The sequence below is a fragment of the Centroberyx gerrardi genome, chromosome 21 (genome assembly GCF_048128805.1).
Source record: "Centroberyx gerrardi isolate f3 chromosome 21, fCenGer3.hap1.cur.20231027, whole genome shotgun sequence".
Lineage (NCBI taxonomy): Eukaryota > Metazoa > Chordata > Actinopteri > Beryciformes > Berycidae > Centroberyx > Centroberyx gerrardi.
This window is the reverse complement of record NC_136017.1, coordinates 14,980,383-15,000,148: the sequence shown is the minus strand read 5'-3', so window position 1 is coordinate 15,000,148 and position 19,766 is coordinate 14,980,383. Positions and strand designations below refer to the sequence as shown.

General features: G+C 42.8%; 3 protein-coding genes across 3 annotated transcripts; 1 reads left to right on the top strand and 2 right to left on the bottom strand.

The window, feature by feature from the left end:
- Window positions 1-252: 252 nt before the first annotated feature.
- nudt15 (nudix (nucleoside diphosphate linked moiety X)-type motif 15) lies at window positions 253-2,746 on the bottom strand. Its single transcript, XM_071901193.2, is given in 4 exon segments — window positions 253-887; window positions 890-919; window positions 1,007-1,203; window positions 2,503-2,746. Coding segments are annotated over 4 exon segments (465 nt in total). The 5' UTR covers window positions 2,652-2,746; the 3' UTR covers window positions 253-798.
- Window positions 2,747-4,309: 1,563 nt separating this feature from the next.
- LOC139913217 (uncharacterized) lies at window positions 4,310-10,688 on the bottom strand. Its single transcript, XM_071901191.2, has 7 exons — window positions 10,472-10,688; window positions 10,044-10,215; window positions 8,495-8,974; window positions 8,309-8,368; window positions 7,225-7,433; window positions 6,978-7,137; window positions 4,310-4,515 (listed from the first exon to the last, which is right to left on the bottom strand). The coding sequence occupies exons 1-7, from the start codon at window positions 10,478-10,480 to the stop codon at window positions 4,310-4,312; spliced, it is 1,296 nt and encodes a 431-aa protein (XP_071757292.2). The 5' UTR covers window positions 10,481-10,688.
- Window positions 10,689-10,790: 102 nt separating this feature from the next.
- On the top strand, window positions 10,791-19,765 carry trim25l (tripartite motif containing 25, like). The gene is made up of 16 exons (XM_071901183.2): window positions 10,791-11,842; window positions 12,861-12,956; window positions 13,366-13,599; window positions 14,442-14,601; window positions 14,685-14,723; window positions 14,872-14,910; window positions 15,054-15,098; window positions 15,191-15,244; window positions 15,741-15,788; window positions 16,094-16,156; window positions 16,879-17,067; window positions 17,284-17,388; window positions 17,503-17,538; window positions 17,645-17,716; window positions 17,965-18,030; window positions 18,443-19,765. Exons 1-16 carry the CDS (start codon window positions 11,204-11,206, stop codon window positions 19,015-19,017), a joined length of 2,460 nt encoding a protein of 819 aa, XP_071757284.1. The 5' UTR covers window positions 10,791-11,203; the 3' UTR covers window positions 19,018-19,765.
- Window position 19,766: the final 1 nt, after the last annotated feature.

The following is a 19,766-nucleotide window of genomic DNA, read 5'->3' as shown; positions in this document are numbered from 1 at the left end:
AAGAATATCTGAGAAGCCTATCAGTATTGTTTTTTTTAAAACAAATACTGTACCTCAATGTCACCTCAATGATTGTAATCATTTTTTTATTCCTCTCTTCTATTCTGAGTTGAAAATATAAAGCTTTTACACGTGGGAGTCATTTTAGTTATTTCAGTCATCATTTACTTCAAATTAAGACCTCTCTATGTTGGTATTCCATGTACACACATAATTAAAAATGTATTGAAATTTCCAAATGCAAGACCTGGTCAACAGCTGCACTAAACCTACAGTATACAAATTATGAAATATATTAGTTTGTAAACAAATAATGCATGTTTCACTCACTTGAGACATTAAAGACGTTATGCCATGTTGTGTCCCATTATGAATTAATTCTTGAAATACTTTCCATTTTTATTTTCTTTTTTACATTCAGGAATCCTATTTGTTCACTTAAACGCAGGTGATGAAAACCCATCTAAATTGCATTTTTTTTTTTTTTTGCAACATTTGAGGAGACATTTGGATGGAAACATCAGCTCTTGTAATTTGCTCTGAATTAATATGATATAAACGGGTGAAATACAGAATGCATAAATGGTCTACAATGTGTATCAACAGTTTATAATATTGGCAAAAATTACAGTATGTACCATAACAGAATAACATGATGTTTAAGAAAAAGCACATATGAAAACTGACCATTCATGTAAACATTAAAGGGATAGGTTTGGTTTTGAAGAGGTCTTTGTGGTTTATTTTGCGGGAAAGTCAGAAGAGTCTGTGTGGTTTCCCAGTGTAACAGCGTGAGTTTCAGGCCTGTGTGTTGGTTACTGTGTTGCTGAATGGCTGGAAGCCTTGTTGTCTCAGACAGGCCAGCGGCAGGAAGAGCTGCTCGTCAGGGGAAACTGGTCCCACCGCGTCCACGTCCAGCCTGGGAGGGAAAGGGACGCACATGCTCTATTATTTTGTGTAACAGGGCACAACGGTAAACACTAACTCCACTTTTTGTCCCTCATACCCTCGTTCTTCTCTGGCTCCAGGTTGGCTGGCTCCGCTGGGTGTTCCCTGTCCAGTTCCCCTTGCATGATAATGGTGACGTAGTGGTACTGCTCCTCCAGCCTGATGGAGTTCACCACAGAGGCAAAATGGACGTTCACCAAACGCACCCCTGCCTCCTCCATCACCTCCCTGTGAGCGCACTCCTCCCACGTCTCCCTTTCAACGACATGGAAATCAGGGTCATATCCACTGGCAGTCATCATGATTTACTTAAAGCCACTAAAGGTCACCATTTCACTTTTAATGTACAATAAGTATTTGTCTTTTTGGATTTCCACGTTTTGATCTAATGCTTGCAAACAGAATTTGACATTATTAGTACTCGCCACGTGTGGCTGTCGGATCTGTTTGCTTTAGTTCTAAACTGCTGTTTGTCAGACTCTTTTATCAAGAGCTCTATAAATAACATTACAGCGAGAGTGCTGAGGCCACTGTTTCCTATCATTGGTGTCACTTTAGGATGGCAAGATGTGGCACTTGCCATACCTTGGCCTAGGAAAGACCACAGCTGATCTGGCATTTTTTTATCAGTTATAATAGAGAGCAATGATCAAGCGAAAATCCCCAGAGATTTATATGGAAGCCATATCTAAAAAAAAAAAACAGGGGAGCATTCAGGTCCAATGTTCTGTTATCACACTGACCAAATGCTAATATCTTTTCAGTCGTTACTCCACTTTGTCCCCAGAAATTCACTCATATAAGCAGGTTTGGGAGTTTTGGTTTGAACTGCCTGCCATAGATTAGGGTTTAGTGTATTGAATCACCACATTTCCTATGAGCTTGAGGTTGCTTGTTTGAAGTCTGCTTTAAACCAAATTGTTTTGTAAATCTATCTAAGACGTATCATAATAAGCTAGCCTCAGTCTATCATCATAACATTAGTGGGGTATTTAAGATATTAAGGCCATTGTCTCCATTTCAACTGACCACTACTTTGAAATGTCTTTGACTGTGCCTTTAATGAAGAACATCAAACTGACCACCTAGCCCTGATACGTTCCGTGCTCTAGAATACACGCGCCAAACTCCATTCAAAAATGTGGCAATTAACACTGCCTTGCTTACTTGCAAGCAGACATGGTGGAACAATATAACTTGAGGACATTTCTGAATCTTAAATGTACACTTTAGGTGATTCGGCAGACAGATAATCCACCAAGTATATCTTATTTCGATAAAATTTCAATCTTTAGAGATGGTATCGCCTGTTATTTCCATAATTCTTCTTCTATCAAAATACATCGGTGGCGGAAACCTAAGTTGACATTTTGTTAAAGTAAGACCTGCTTGGTGGATTATACGTAAGCCGAATTGACGATTGGCTGCTGAAGAAGTCAAAAACGGCCCAAAGTAATATACGGTAGCTACGTAATATATAAGGTAGGTAACTTTGCCGATAAGCATTGCCCGGTTTTTGAATGGAGTTTAGCGAGTACCGGGATACCCACCTACCCAAACTCCAAGTGTCCACCGGGAAGCTGGTATGTTCCTTTACCCATTGCACTTCTCCGTTTTCCAAGAAGAACACAGTTTGGGTGGGACGAGTCTGTTACCAGCACCCCGACTCCCACCCCTGGGCGCTTCACAGCCTTCTCTGACATCTGGCCAAACCAGAGAATGGGTTAAAAATACATTAAAAAGATGTAAACAAGCTCCAGTGTGCTCTCCTTGTAGGATAGGCTGCTACACCAGAGAGTATCCAAGCGAAGCGAGAGGTTTCACTCCTGCCTATTTCCGTTTTCGCTTAAATCCGTTAGGGAGACTAGACCCTACTCTTATTGTCTCACATTCGGTCTAGTAACTTTTCATTTGATTAAGTCAAATAGCGTAGTATCCCCGTAAGATACAGATAGGCGCCTTTCTATTGTTAAAAAACAATTTTATTCAGCAGGTGGGTCTCCATCGGCTGGGCTAGGATGTGAACTATCTTGACAGTGTAGGCTCTTTGGCTACAACATAAGGTTGTGTTGTATACATCACGTGGTCAACAGTTTTCATATAAATCCTTGTAAGCCTTAACTTTTATTGAAGGAAATGTTTTAAGGAGGAAAACCTGATATAAATTAAATCTGAATATGTTACTGCATGGACAGAGGTGGACACTGCCACCTAGTGACAGATAATGCTTACTGTGTATTTCGGTCAACAATGTTAGTTGGGATAGTTTAACTGTAATCATTGCTGGTATTAATATCAGGTAAATTATATAATCACTTAGTTTAGACATGGTGGCTCTATATTAGATATTTTATTTATTTATTTCTGGGCCAACTGTACTGGCCTTTAACCATGCAACTGAAACCATGCCACAAGAGATAGAAAAAGGATGGACTACATGCTGCAGAAACAGGGCCACATCTATGCATGTGTGAATAATGTAATAGTAATTGCGATTCAGTGCTGGATAATGTAGAACAGTGCTTACTTGTTCCCATTTATGCTAATTGTGTGCTTCCTTCTTCCTCAGCCTCGTCACATCTAAATCCTAATATGAAATGCAAAACTAGCCTGGAAAGAGAGCCTGCCAGCAGATGAAGCATCTGGTGAAGTGTATGGATTGCAGACTTCTAGACATCACTGCATATTAATTTCTGACAATGAAAAATGGCTTCTTCACTGAATATAATCTCAGACCGTGACAGTGCAGCGGAGAAAAAACATGAAAGCTGCAGCTCTTTAACCATTCATCCGCTCTGGCTGAAAATACCTTCCAATTAAAGCTGACAATCTGCACTTGAATCTCATATTCAGTGGCATTTTACATCCAAAGTAGCAAGACACAGTAGTGAAACAGTTACCTGCTGAACCTTGCTGAACCAGACTTAAACTGTTGGAACACAAGTTTTATTGAACTCAGTTACTTTAATTCAATCAACTCAGTCATGTAATTCAATGAAAACAGAATGTGACGAGAGAAAAACAGAGAGAGAGAGAAAGAATGAATGCGTGTGCAAAAGAATGGTCCAAGGTCCTATAGACACAAGTCTCTTCTCCCTGAGAAAAGAGAGATAAAGACTTTTTTAGTCAGTTATTGACTGATTGTGTAAGAAACAGATACAATAGAGTGATTATAGCTTGTAAAGTTTGAATATTCACTTACCAGCATTTCTCTGGTTCCAGAAAAGTAGATTATTGATGCTACAGAAAAGACAGACAATGCTTCAGTTTTGTTATGATGATATGGAGTAGGAATGCACATTAATCCCAATGCAAACAGGAACTGTGATCTGAAATTGGAGCATTTTATTGCCATTTAAATTCAAAATGTTCTGAGTTTGCTTTCTCTACTGAAAAGAAGACAGTATGAGCTTTCAGGTAGAGTCCATGATGTAGGAGATACACTCACCTCTTCTCTTTCCTCTCCTCCCTCCTCCCTCTCTCCAGCCTGCTGCAGCCACCTCCTCACAGCAGACTCCACCGCTGTGTCTGCCGCTCTGGCACACACACTGTTCCTCCTCACTGACTCTGCAATGGACACAGAATATATATGTCACTTACTCTAAAAGATGGTAGATATTATGATCTTATGCTATTATATTAATCATAATAAATGCTTACACTACTGTCACCAAAACAAATTCCTGTACATGTACTTGTCTTAGCAAGTGAATTCATTCTTATTCTTACATTGTAATTATAGGAAAAGACATCTGTAATTCAAAGTTCTTAACTGTTAACCAGTTCCTAGTCTATTCTGGCTTTAACCTAAACCTTGTCTATAGCAACTGGGCTGCTTTATGTGCATTTCGACAAGTCTCATTGACATGCAATGGAGAGAAAGTAAACCTAAATATAGCCACAAGCGGCGATAGAGGGGTCCAAGCACAATTTGATAAGACAGACAGATAGACAAAACATTACAGAAGGTAGAAAGACACACACAAAAACTGACATGTTGTGAAGATCAAACATGCAGTCTAACACCGGCTTTTGTGTTGGCCCGTGACTTCTATCAAGTTCATCGCAACCACATTGTTGAAGTTATTCACAATGGCCAGACTTTATATTAGAACACATACCACTTGTTCTTGACAACTAATGACTTTAGAAAGGACAAGCCTGGATTTGAACCTCACCCTTCCACACGAGAGGCAGACACTTTACCTTCTGAGCTAATCTCCTGTTACAGGGATACAGAGGGGAAAATAACTAAAGGGAGAAGTATTGTGATACTGCAGCCTATGATTGACAGCGCTAATCACTTTATAAAACATTGTAGTACTCTCCATTAACAAATAAAACAATACTAAATCACATGGGCCAGAAAGCCGCTGCTGCACTGCTCTCTATGGGTTGAAAGGTCTGGCCACACCCCAATCAGTGATGCCAATCAGGTATTTTGCAATTGACAGATGATGTCAAACACCTGCTTTGAGTTTTCTACACTCTGTGATTTAGTGTTGATTTACTTTTCATGAAACTTCAAAATGGGCACAGTTCATCAGGGACTTGAACTCACAACTTTGTGGTCCAAAGACCTGAGCTTTACAACTCTACCAACTTCCACTCTGGTGTGTGACACAGTGGGGAAAACTGAGTAGTGGGTGGAGTTTGCAATCCACCTGCCAATTTTTGGTGTTTCTAGGTCTTACGGTTTTTGCTGCACAAACACTTTTAGCAGAGAATAATAAAAAATAAATAAATAAATAATAAAATAATAATAATAATAATAAAAAGAAATTTTCACAGGGTCACAATAGGCAACCTTCAACTTAATGACCTCAATAAGCACTTGAAAACATACCACATGCATGCATTGCTACATTGTTGGCAAGTTGGACTTGCCAACAATGCCAACTTCATTCTGCTGGTTCCAGGTGTATTGTCAAATATTTTGGTGAAGTTTGATCAAACATTTGGCGAAATAGAAAATGATGTGCATACAGTACTAATTACAGTAAGATATTGAATATCACTGTGGACTCACAGTTTGACCGATTTGAACACCATTTGACACACTTGATATCTACCATCTAGAGAATGTCTGTGTCTGTGTGAGGGACTTCTGAATTGACCATAGGTTGCAGTGAGGCAAACTTTTGTCACAATTCAGTGGATGTGCTGAAAAAATTTCAGCTCTGTAGGACGTACAGGTGATTTATTTAGATTTTTTGAATTTTGGAATGTGAAATGTCTAGAAATTTAGATTTGTTGTAATAAGCCACACCCACTTTAATCAATCATTACCAAATTTTATGCATCGACTAAGTCATGACCCTAGATCGTGCGAACCGAATTTCGTACGAATCCATGTAGCCGATTACGAGATATAAACTTTTTGCATTTATAGCGCCCACTAGTGATGGAACTCCAAATGCTTTTGGGGGCATGCTCAAGCAACACTTCTCAACATGTGTTAAAATTTTAGCTTGATTAGATGAATGGTCAAGAGTTATGGCCAATTTTGTGTAAGGTCATGTTTCGTTAAAAGTTTATCGGCTGATAAAAACCAAACTATTTGACCTATCAATAACCCTTATGCAACTTTGAAAGAGGACGGTCCCAAGATTCTGCACACACAAGTTTCGTGTGAATCGGATGAACGGCCTAGGAGGAGTAGCGAAAGTTTTGGACAAAATTCAAAATGACGGAAATTCTAGTAGACGGAAATGGGCGTGGCCTATGCAGATAGATGCAGAATCTAGTGGAAAAGGAATTTTGATTCTACGACCTATGGTTCAGAAGTTATAGCCCAAAACGTAAAGTTGCTTGTTATAGCGCCACCACATGGGTGAATGGCCTTGCCTGAGTAGTGGGGGGCCATAGGAACCCACCTTCCAAATGTGGTTGCTCTGGGACTTACGGTTTCTGAGCAGCACATACTTTTAGCGGAGAAAAATAATAATAAGAAGAAGAAGAATCCTTACAAACACAATAGGGTTCCAGCACCTTCGGTGCTTGGACCCCTAATTACCCAAATCACTCACCATTTACAATTTCCTTCAGAGACGACGAAGCAAATGACACCTTATTGTTTTCCCCTTTCCAGCTCATTCTCCTTGCAAATGGGTTGGACAGCATCCTCTCCAGTATTCTCTGGACTGTCTGATCGATGGGGACTCCCTCTGCGCTCCCGAAAAAACTCATCTGAAGCCAGAAACAGTAAGGAACTGTAGAGGAATTTACAAAACTAGGTGTAAGCTCAGAAGTACTGACAGTACTGCATCTACTCACCAGCCTATTTTTCAAGTCTGGGTCTTCGCTGAGCTTCAGCTCCAAGGCGGCGAGTCCGTCCTCGTCGGTGATGGGGAACGAGTCCTCCAGGCCGGCCGGGGCGGGGTCAGGACCGCTGTCTGTGTTGGTGAGCTTCTGGAGCAGCAGCAGGATCTGGCTCTGCTGCTGCTGGAGAACTCTCAGCTGGGTCAGGATCTCCAGCTGCACCGCTGTCAAATAGTAAAACGAGACAGTCGGCACATGTTCCACGGCCCCGGACTGGGTCTTACCCGCTATGAGTTCACTCCAGTGTTAGTAGGTTAGTGGCTACTGGTGAGCTTGGAACTAGAGTGTCATTGACTTTGGTCTTTTGGGAGGTACACTGCAAAAAATATGGATCTTAAAGGAATAGTTCACCCAAAAATGAAAATTCTGTCATCATCTACTCACCCTCATGCCAGTTGAAACACAGGTGAAGTTTGTCCATATAACACACAGGGAGGTTGCCAGCACAACTCCATAGCAGCCTTCTCCAAAACAATAGATGATGACAGAATTTTCATTTTTGGGTGAACTATTCCTTTAACAAGTCATTTAGTCTATTATTACTTCCTTTCTACTTAAAGGAAGTGAAAAAATTCAAATGTAGTGACATAATTCCACTTCTTTCAAATGCAGTTTTACTTCTTTCAGGAAACAAGAGACTATCTTGCAATCAGGTGTCACTTGATTCAAGAAAACTCTTGAATCAATGTGATTTGCATTGGAAACAAGTGAAATTATCTCGCCGCATTGGCCTTTTTATTTTTACTTTTTTAAGATATGGAAGATTTTAAGACTCAATACTAGACTAAATGACTGGTTAAGATAAATGTTGTCGCATGGCAGCCAATCAAAGACAGACTTCTACTGCCTTGGTTACCAGTCATATTTGCTCGCTAACAGACAGGAGCCACTTCTTGGCAACATAGGATACTACTGTAGAAATTTCTGTTAGGTAAATAAAAACTTAAAAATACTTGATTATGAGTTCTAAAATGTCTCGAAATTACTACAAAAAATCTGTTTTAAATGGATTTTTCCATGTAGTCTGAGCTTGGCTTACGTGTGGCACCCTGGTGACGCTCTGATCCTCCTGGAAATTCTGTTGGTAGGTTAATGGCACCTACAACAAAAAACACCATGATTCATGCTGATTCACAAATGAAAAAAACAATAATGATAATTTGTTCTTAAATGACCCAGCTTGTTGAATAAAGGTTAAATAAAACTTGTAGAAAAAGGCACTGACCTCTCAGGTGTGAACTGGAGGTAACATATGCAGTTCTGTCAGGATGTTTCATCTGGATGTGTTTGCTCAGGCTTTTCTTGTTAACTACCAAGTTGCATTGTGGGCACGCTACACGATTTTTTGGCTCGGTTTTTGCTGGACAAAACTTCACTGGAGCATCACTTGCTGATGTCCAATTCACGTCAGGTTCAACGTTAGCTGCCGGTGATCTGAGTGCATCAGTGGTTAGGCTTGGAAGAGCGTATGGCTGATCAGCTGATGACGGAAACAAAGGTGAAGTCAGCTGTGCGGGGCCATCGTCGTCATCACCCTCCTCATCCTCAACACCAGAGGAGACAGAGGGATGCAACGTAGGAACAGCCTGGTGTTTTGTGTTCAGATGATGAATGAACTGATTACGATTCAAAAACAGCTTCTCGCAAAAACAGTGGAAATGAGCTTCTGGCCTGCATCCAAGATTGCACTTGCAGATATTATAGCCTGTGGGTGGGGAAATGAAATGGAGTTAATACATCACTATAGTTGTTGATACAGCCAATTAAATATGAGTGAAAACAGTGCAATGCAGTAAACAGGAGCTCAATGGGTAGAGCGAAAGACCAACTGCATATGAAAATAAAGACATATGTGAAAATAGTAGGCTATTCTTTTAATAATTGGAAGATGCTTGGTGATAAATACCATTAAAAGCACTTCAGCTGTCAGTTGGAATGTGTCTCACATACATATTTCATACTTTCACAGTAAGACCTCAGCTGGTATTTTAATGTATGTTATCCAGGCGTTTCACTGCATTTTCTGGCATTTCTCAGAATGACTTACATTCACAGGGGAGACGAGATGCTCACATTTTTGCAGTAATTAACTAAGCATTATTGTATTATAGCCTATGTATCCTTCTTTTAGGTCGAATATTCTAGTCAGATGTTTAAGATTTGGTGCAACCTATTTTCTGTTTGTCAAATAGGCTTACTCCAAGGAATTGAGCTACAGAGGAAACTGAATCGCGCGCGCACACACACATTGGTGCCGTTCTCGCGTGTAGAGTACAGGAGGCCAAACTCCATTCAGAAATGTGTCAATTTAATGTTGCCTTGTTTTTATGCAAACGTACATACGTGGTAGACCATCACTGAAGACCTTTAACGAATCGTTAGGGTGTTCTGGTATATTCGGCACATAGAAGATTCACCAAGCAGCACTCAATTTAAATAAAATCCCAACTTTTATAACTGCTTCGCACTGCTCGCTACCGCCATCCACTGTATATTTTGACTGAGAAAGATTATGGGAATAACAGGTGGACCAACACGTAGAGGCGAGAGTTTAGTGGGAAAAAGTGGTGCTTGTTGTACTGGGAGTACGCCGAATTGAGAAGTGGTTCTCTTTAATGCGTAAAAGGTCTTAAGTCATGTTATTCACGGTATACACGTACGCCAATGAACAAGGACACAATAAACTGCCCTATTTTTGAAAGGAGTTTGGTTTGAGTCTCTCTCCATAGTAGAGAAAACGGCACGTGCCGACCCTAACACACGACATACAGTACCTTGATGCTGAATGGCTCTTGAAATGTGACTGTTGAGATGTTTGTTGACTTTATATCTGTGTGTGGGTTTGTAGATGTCCGAGCTGCACAGCGGACAGTGGTATAACGAACAACACTGTGTGCATTTCTGCACCGGGGGCAGCTGGCTCCTCTCCCGTATGGTGATGTGATACTGAAAAACATTTAAACACAGTTGACCTCTCAACATGGGATAAATCGAATAGTTTTTTCTGTAGGCAACCAAACGCACTTCAAAATCCAACTCAAAGTTACTTTATAATTGAAACTACAAAGAGTTACTGAAGGGAGAATAACTATTTAAAGCAGAGGACATTTTTACTCACGGGCTAGTTTTAGCAACAAGCTAGTACCGATAGTCACACAAAAGAAAAGGCTCTGGTTTGCTAGTATTCAAACAATTACATTACCTGTGACATTTAATGGGCAATTTTTCACTCCTTGACTGAAAAGAGCAAGCCAGAAAGTAACAGGATGACAATAAAGATTATGTATGATATTCTAAGTCCTCTTATCTCCAATAAAACCATGTAACTCAGCCGGCTGTATGGCCGCTGAGCTCAGAAACCTGCTGCCCTCTAGCGGCTGGGAGGTCAAAGGGCAGTTTTAGTGAGAGGACATACAAAACCCAACTAAACCAGCATCCCCTTTTATTTGACCTTATTGCTATAGCTGTCACAGTCATCTGACCCTACTTAATATATTCTTTACTTGCAGAATCAACCTGAATCTTGAATCTTCATATTTGGGTCAGATATTGATTGGCTGCCCAGTAGCCTTCCAACTCAGTTTTGTGGCTTAGACTGGGTTTGGTCAAATGATCATAATCGTCCCATTTCCACCTTCCACTCCTATGGCAGGTTTCCACCAACACCCGTTTTCCCCGCTAGACCTGCCTGGTGGCTCTGGCCCCGCCCAGCTCACCTCTACTGAATGAGTTGAACAGCTTTAAAAGTACTTCATTTTCCTCCTCTTGGTGCTGGCAAAAGGACTACCTCTCTATATATCTCTCTCTCTTCTGCTGTTCTAAGTGTCCGTGAGTCTTTCTCTTTACATCACTTGCTATCCTGCAGCCATTCCTCTCTCTCTGTTCTGTCCACCTGCCTGTTTCTTCTCTCCATTGTGTCCGACACAGTGCCAGGATGAGTGCTAAACTCTGGACGGAGGAGCAGTTCAACTGCCCCGTGTGTCTGGACCTCCCCAACGACCCGGTCACCATCCCCTGCGGCCACAGCTACTGCATGGCCTGCATCAAGGACTACTGGAGCAAGGACGACCCCAAGGGCATCTACAGCTGCCCCCAGTGCCGTCAGACCTTCTGCCCCAAGCCCTGCCTGTCCAGGAACACCATGCTGGCCGAGGCTGTGGAGCAGCTCCGCAAAGGCGCCCGCATGTCGGACGTGCGCGAGTCTATGAGGAGCGCCCGCCGTGCCTCCACCGCATCCTCTTCCAAATCCAAAGGGGCCAGGAAGCTGTCTTCCTCGGCCGTGCCGTGCGACATGTGCCACGGCGAGCAGCGGGCGGCGGTCAAGAGCTGCCTGGTGTGCATGAGCTCGTACTGCGAAGCCCACCTGAAGCCCCACCAGACCCAGAAGGCCCTGAAGCAGCACGAGCTGATACCGCCCACGGGCCGGCTGGCCGAGAAGATCTGCACCCAGCACAAGTACCTGCAGGAGTTCTACTGCCGCCAGTGCAAGGTGTTCGTCTGCTGGCTCTGCACCAGCAACCAGCACAAAGGCCACGAGAGCGTCTCCACCAAGGCCGAGCGCATGGAGAGACAGGTAGGCAGGGCCGGACGCTGCACAGGGCTGAGAGGGGCTGTGAGGGGGCCCCCAAAGATTTGGGGGGGTCCATGAGAGGCCCTCAATGATCATGTAATTACCAGGGTGCTCTTGGAGTTCTAACCCAATATGCAATGTAAGCGTTAGCAAAAGTCGTTTTTAATAGGTGGTGTAGAAGTGTTTTACATTGTAGTAATGCAATGTAAGAGAATGTTGAAATGTTTCACACTATGGTAATATGCGTATAATGCTATATATGGATGGGTTAGGTCAAAGTGTGGGTCTCTGTATGGGGAGGCAGCCACAGTGCAGTGGTAGTTCAGGAGATACGTATACTGTGCATCTATATAGCAAGACAGTTTTATATCTAATCATTGAATGTCAACTGTCACAATTACATTTGGACTAGTCAAAATTATATTTTCAGTTGTCAAAATGTAATTATGGCTAGTTAGAAGTGCATTTTACATACATGCATGTTACATTTCACTAGTTTTAATTGATTTTTGTAGATGTAATTCAATAACAGATATCTGCATTTTCTTTGCCACCAGTGAACATAACAATATGGATATGTTGATCTGAATTATGACAAGTTAAATGTGAACAATAGATGTCTATATGATGAAATGAGTGGAATGACTAAAGGTTAAAACAGCTTGCCATAGAGAGTGGGCCCTCCTGCCGGCTCTCCATTGTCCTCAGTGATGGGTTTCTGTTTAAGGTGGCGTCCTCTCTCTCAGGTGCTAACTGCTGCTCCTTTTGTGTCTAACATGCAGCCTGGGTGAGGACATTCCTAACTACATTCCAGTCTATTCATAACGCACCACCCTCTCCTACTGCTTTCTGTCTATCTGACAGCTTTTCATCCCTGTCCAACTGTTTCCTCATGCTTGTTTTTGTTCGTGTGTGTGTGTGTGAGAGAGATAAATAGGATTGAAGAAAACCAGACAGTTGTACATTTTTGGTCATATCTGACTGTTTTGGCCACTGTCTAACTGCCTGTATCCTCATTCAGAAAGTGCTGTCGGAGATGCAGGCAGAGAATCACCAGAGGCTGAAAAGCAGAGAGCACGAGCTGAAACAGATGAAGAAGATGATGGAGGAGATGAAGGTGGGTCAGCAGCTAGCCTTGGTCAAATATGATGGGTGTGATTCATGAATGAACACGCCCAAAACGAATCATCATGTTCTGTACCTGTGTGTGCACATCACATCTACGTCATGTAGGCATCTGCATATACATAAACAGTTCATCTCTGTCTGTCTTCAGGGATGGAAGGCCTTAGAGCACAAGCAGCCATCTCAATACTATCTTAATTAAAGTGATACCTACATTTTATTTGGATTATTTTTCTTCAAAAGTCAAAAATTGTAGGGGAAAAGTTACTAGACTTTTCAATTGGTAGTCTCTATCTCACACCAGTGGTATTGTTAGTACTTCTCAGAATTAACAACCACGTTTCCCATAAACCCCTTTGACATGAACACCTATGGGACCCCCTCCATCCCCGCATGCACAGCATTCTGCGGACAGGGTGCACGGTGACACGGAGCAGGTGCTGTCGGAGCTGCAGCGCTCGGTGGAGCGTCTGCAGGAGCTGCTGGAGGAGCTGATGGAGCAGGCCGGCCGGGAGAAGATGGCCCAGGCCCAGGAGCTGACCGACAGCCTGGAGGCCGAGATCAAGGAGCTGAGGAGGAGGGACACCGAGATGAAGGACCTGGTCCGCTGTGAGGACCACATCCACTACCTGCAGGTGGGGTGGGGGGGGGGGGGGGTACAAGGGTTAGATCGATATACTGGGGCAATAGAGGCTTTGTGGTTGCATCAAAATCTCCTAGCAACCATGGCTGGTGCTACCATGGAGGTCCAGTGGAGAATTAGCTGTACGTAAATAATGGACAAATACAGTATATAGCAACTGAACAAGAAAAGGAGAGATAGGCTACCTGAAAAAGACTGTTGTGGTGTGGCTGCAGGTCAATTCAGCCATGTCCTCAGTAAAAGTGAATAGTGTGACAACAAAGTAGATTTGTTTCCAAATGTAGGTTACTGTGACACAGTAAACTGTCTTGTCTTTAGCTCTAGTCTCTACTCCAAAACACTCTGAGTTGTAGCTTGAGAAGAGTCAGCTCAGTTCACCTGAACAAACTTTTAGCTAACTAGCCAACAGGCTAGTTATATAGAAACCAATGTTAATGTTTTGTAACTACTAGCCACTGCTAACGCTAGCTTCTACTGAATAGGTTAGATAGTGTGCATATTGGACGTATTTACAACAAGTCATTGATGGTTAGTTGACCTACTATTTGCTAGCTAACAAGCTGACATTATCTAAACTCAAATGATCCACTCCCATTTAAAAACAGAAGAGAATTAACCATTCTATTGAATTCTGAGATGGCCAAATTGTACATTTAGAAATGTCAGCAGCTGTTCACAGTTTGCCCAAGAGCTGAGTCAGATATAAGTCAGACATGTCTGGTCATGAAATTACCATGAAAGTGTGCCACCACCATATGCCACTCAATTCACAAAAATAGAGCCCTGTATCTTTAAAGTTACATTTTATAAAGTCAGTGCCATGCTTCCCTCCAGACATGTGAGTCCATGTGCAGCCCCCTGGAGACGGGGGAGCTGCCCAGTGTGGTGGCCAATACAGAGGCTTCCTTTGAGCCGGTACGAGACGCCGTCCTGGACCTCAGGGAGCGAGTGGAGGACCTGTGCAACCAGGAGCTGAGCAAGATCACCAAACAAGGTCCGTCACCAGAACACAAGTCTTATCCTGTCTTGTCTTGTTATGTCTTATGTAATTTCATCTTCTTTTCTATTCTTTTTCAGTCAATGACACAACACTGTTCACGTTGGGCAACAGCAGCAGTGAGTTCCAATCATTATTCTTCTTATTAACATGGATATTATAAAAGTCGTAGTAGAGTTTAGTATGTTTTCATCCAGTTTCTTCTATTATCACCTGCAAGTTTGATCAGCTTTTTTCTAACAATGTCATTCTTTTATCTCATGTTAGACAACCGGAATGAAGAACAGAAAGGAGGGCTTTTTAAATGTGAGTTTCTTATTTTCTCTATCAGCACAAACTGTTTTCAGGCAATTTGATTTGATTTTGATCTCATTACTCAAAACTTATCAAACAACAGGAAAAATACCAGGAAAGTAAAATAATTAATAAACACTTCCCCTTTCCCATAGTGTTTTCTGGTCTGGGTGCTCGCAACACAGCCAGCCGCCCTCAGGGTATGTACAGTGTTTTCTTGTCTACAGCTTATCATTTCTCTCAGTCAACAAATATGTGGAACATGTGCAAAAATGTCTTTCATGTGTCACAGCTCCGACACCGAGTGTCTCAGTCGGGGTCCGGGGCCCAGAAAGACGAGGAATAGGTACTGTACATTAACAACAAATTAAATCATTTATTATACTGAGCTAAAGTCATTTAGTACACAAGGTCCCCACGGGTCCTTGAAATCCTTGAAAGTTTGTGAATTTGAGGGGAAAAAAATCAAGGCCTTGAAAGTTTTTGAAAATAGACATAAATAGACATGGGTCACTGAAAGTGCTTGAATTTATATATTTGTGTTAGAGAAGGCAAGATACCACATAGTCTGCCATCACTGTAACACAGCACAGTTGAGAAGTGTTCACACTAATTGTTGTCTGTGTGCTTCTGTAAAGCCTGCTAGTTCTCATTATAAAAATTCTCAGTGTTGTAACAGTAATTAACCTTGATCCGTGTCTCAAACTATGCCGTGTTGGGTCCTTGAATTTGAGGGAATTGGGCCTGGAAAGTCCTTGAAAAGTCCTTGAATTTGATGTTTAAGAAGGTGTGGGAACCCTGAGTACACTTAATAAACATTCAATTTACCATTTGTTATTCAGGTGTGGGCCTCAGAACTCAAGATGTGAGGAGTAGAGATACACCACGAGGTGAGACTGTGTGTGTGTGTGTGTGTGTGTGTGTCACGGTTGGGGCAATTCGATTGATGAAATTCAAAATCAATTACAGCCTTCATGCTCAATCATGTCTCTATAGATTGGACATAAGAACCTTGTTATGGCAAAAGATTTCCAGTTGTCAATTTGAATTGAAGGTAAATTAACCCCAACCCTGGTGTGTGTGTCACTACTATGAAATGTGTGTGTGTGTGTGTGTGTGTGTGTGTGTGTGTGTGTGTGTATGTATGTGTGTGTGTGTGCATGTTTTAAACCTGCGCTCTTCTTCCTCATTGCAGACAGGGGAAACACGAGTTCACCCAGAGACCGGGACAGGCAGAGGAGAGAGGAAAGAGAGTCAGGTAAAAGACAAACAGATGGGTTCTTTCTGTCTTTTCCTGGCATGGCAGGTTGCACTGGTTCAGATTTCTCAAAAGCCACACTTCCTGATCATCATGTGGCCGTTCCTCCTCAGCAGAGGAACAACACATCTATCCTACCTGTTAAAATGTGGACTGATCTTAAAAGATCTGCAAGATTTGCACACTATTTGTATAAGACTTGAATGAGACTAGATCTACTTGACTAGATATTCTTGTTTTGTTTTTTCTTGGACTTGACCCAATTTTAGTCTTGTCTTGACTTAATATCAATTTATTAGTTCCTCATCCTGTCTTATATCTTCATCAATTGGGATAATTCAACTGCCTCGTCTGTGCACTTACATGTGAATGATCAGGAAAACTGAACAGCATTGATGTCTGATGTTCTTGCTTGATAAAAATCAAAGTAATGACCATAGTTGCATCCTGAGAAAGTAAGCTTTTCTGCCATTTTGCATCTAAGTTAGCTCAATGTGAGAGGATTATATACTTATACTTATAATGAAAAAATAAATCAGGGGTTGCTGGTGGAATATGTTTTTTGGATAATTCCACTTCAATCTGATATTTAGAGGGGGTGATAACAAAAGTACCAACTGATTTTCTGATCAGTAACTGTAATATTATGACTGAAATTGAAATACTAATTTGATACACTATTACTCACTGAGTCTCTTTGTCCTTCCATGTCTTCCTGACAGTGAGGGAGACCAACTCCAGACCCAGCCCCACTCCCAGTCGGAGGGAGTCCCAGTCTCTCTGGAACAGGCCCAACCAGAGCCAGGCCGTCCCTGCTGCTGCTCCAGCTCCAGCCCCAGCCCCGGCCCCGGCCCCCATCCCAGCTCCGGTCCCAGCTCCAACCCCAGCCCCAGCTCCAGCATCAACTGGAGGTACGATATCCAGTCCAAGATTACCCATCTATATCAAAAAGTGTCCTATCCTCACTAACGTCCCCGCCAACGTGCAAAAACGACATAGTGCAGCTTTAACGTTCAACCCTGAGCCTCAAGGTCCAGTCCGCAATACCTAAATAATCTTGTGAGAATATAAAACGATGCCTTTGTTTTCCGTCCTTCTCATCCTGTCTTGTGTGGCGGTTCGGTCAGCTTTCAGCCGGATGGCGTCCATCAGCAGCCTCTTCCGCTCCCATCGGCGCGGCGCCACCCCGGCCACCCCAGCCAGCAACACCCCGTCTGGAGGAGGAACCCCATGTAAGACCCTATATACTGTATATCCTTCTAATCCTACCTTGATTCAATTGGATACATAGCATGTTGTATGCATTTCTAACTGTTTAACTGTGGGTCACTGTGTACTCTCAACAGGGGGGATGGCTGCTCTGGCTGAAACACCAACAGTGGGTAAGAAGCTTTAGAAGTATTCATTTCCACGACTGCATCCATTCACATTATTTGAATGTGGATTACTGTGTTATGCTGATGTGTCTAACACTGTTTTCTCTCATAGTTAACCCCAGTCTCTTCTTGGATTCGCCCACACCTGACTCCATGTTGAATCACACACCAGCTTTCCCCGCATGTGAGTTGATCTACCTTTACCTCCAGGTTTTATCCTCCATTATTCATATGTTAAAATCACCCATGTCTTAAATTTGACTTGAGTTTTGGTTAAAGGAAAAATATAAAAAATATCAATATATATGCAATTTAGAGGAGAAAATGAAGAAAATGGACGTATGCATTTACAGCATATAGACAGGATGTTCAAAATGTGCAGTTAATACTGCTTGCTAATCAATGAACTGACTGACTGTTGTGCTTTTCCAGTGAGGGAGATCAACCTTGACAGCATCCAGGCTCCAGAGCCAAGGAGCAGAGAGGAGTTCCTCCAGCGTGAGTCTGCCAAACATTATAATTCTCAATTACATTCTCAATGTTAAACTGCACAATTACATTTTAGACATTAAGCTGATTTACAATGAGTGAAAATGAAAATGTTGGACTATTACTTTAAAGTGACAGTGTCCCTTTAATATCACATGTACATTTTGGCACTTATATCCCTGTGTTGCCTCATTAACAGTAAGCAACTAATATTCTTAAAGAATAACTAAACCCCAAACCCAAATCTGTGTAAAGCCTGACATCTAATGGTGAAAAGCATGCTACTGAAATTGCCATCTGCTATTGGCTGATCTTTGGTACCAGGTGATGTCACCACCTCTTGTACTAAATTCTGGTTTGTACCTTTGTCCTCATCCCTCTCACTCCCAAACCCTCCTCTTCCTCACTCTCTCCCTCCTAGACTCGGTGACCCTGACCCTTGACCCCAACACGGCCCACCGGCGGCTGGCCCTCTCCGAGGGCAACACCAAAGCCACCCTGCAGGGGGCGGCGCAGCCCTACCCCGACGCCCCGCAGCGCTTCGACGGCTGGACGCAGGTGCTGTGCCAGAGTCCGCTCGGCGCCGAGCGCTGCTACTGGGAGGTGGAGTGGCGGGGGCGGGGCTCCTCCATGGGCGTGGCCTACGGGGCGCTGAACAGGAAGGGGGCGGACGCCAGGGCGGGGCTCGGCTACAACGCCCAGTCCTGGAGCCTGGAGCTGTCGGACACCTGCTGCTCCGCCATGCACGACAACGAGAAGCGGGACATCGCGGTCACCTACTCGCCGCGCCTGGGCGTCTTCCTGGACCTGTCGGCGGGGACGCTGGCCTTCTACAGCGTGGCGGAGAGCATGACGCACCTGCACACCTTCCGCGCCAACTTCACCCAGCCGCTGTACGCCGCCTTCGGGGTGGGCAGCGGGGTCGGGGTGGGTCTGGACTTCGCCCTCGGACAGTTCAGCTCGAGCTCCGACAGCATCAAGATCTGTCCCATGTGAGGTCAAGGCCGGTTAGGCACTGCATTCGTGGATAATGGTGCGTTCACGTTGCATGGGAATTACCGACTTTATGGTTAAAAGTTCACGCTGTTCGAACTTGTTTGGAGCCACAATTTCATGAAGTTTTCTGTAGACTTTGGTCGCTCCTGATCAGCTTTTTCACCCGTAATACACATGCACTTAGTGATGATGCATTTGAGTTCATGTTTTACAGTAAAACCAAGCATTGCAATGTCAGCCACAAATGAAAAATCCAGCAAGTACCTGTGTCCTACCATGGGGTTTTAAGAGTTGTGATTACAAAATGACTTGTGATGTGATGAAAACTGTTCATTTTGTTCGTTTTACTTGAAATGAATATATCACTCCCTACACTTGACTACAGCTACTTCCTTACTGGTGACATCAATATCCAGGAAGTGTGAGAAATCACGGTCCATCACCAAACCAACAAGTTCCCAATCAGTATTTACCATCTGAAAGCTGAGGTAAACCACATTTTCATGATATGAAAGCTGATATGAATGGTATTTTTATGTAGGATTCTCATATCTACCATTATTCCCATGTGACTTGAATGCAGCATAAGGATCCATCCATCCATTTGAGTCTGTCAGTTCTTCCCCAAATCTAAAATTATTCCAAGTCATGAAATGAAAATTCACAATTTAGATTTAACTTAGCATAGACTTTATGCTCAAGTTCATCTGTCAAGTATAAAGGAGTTCTAATAAACCAGTGAGTCAAGT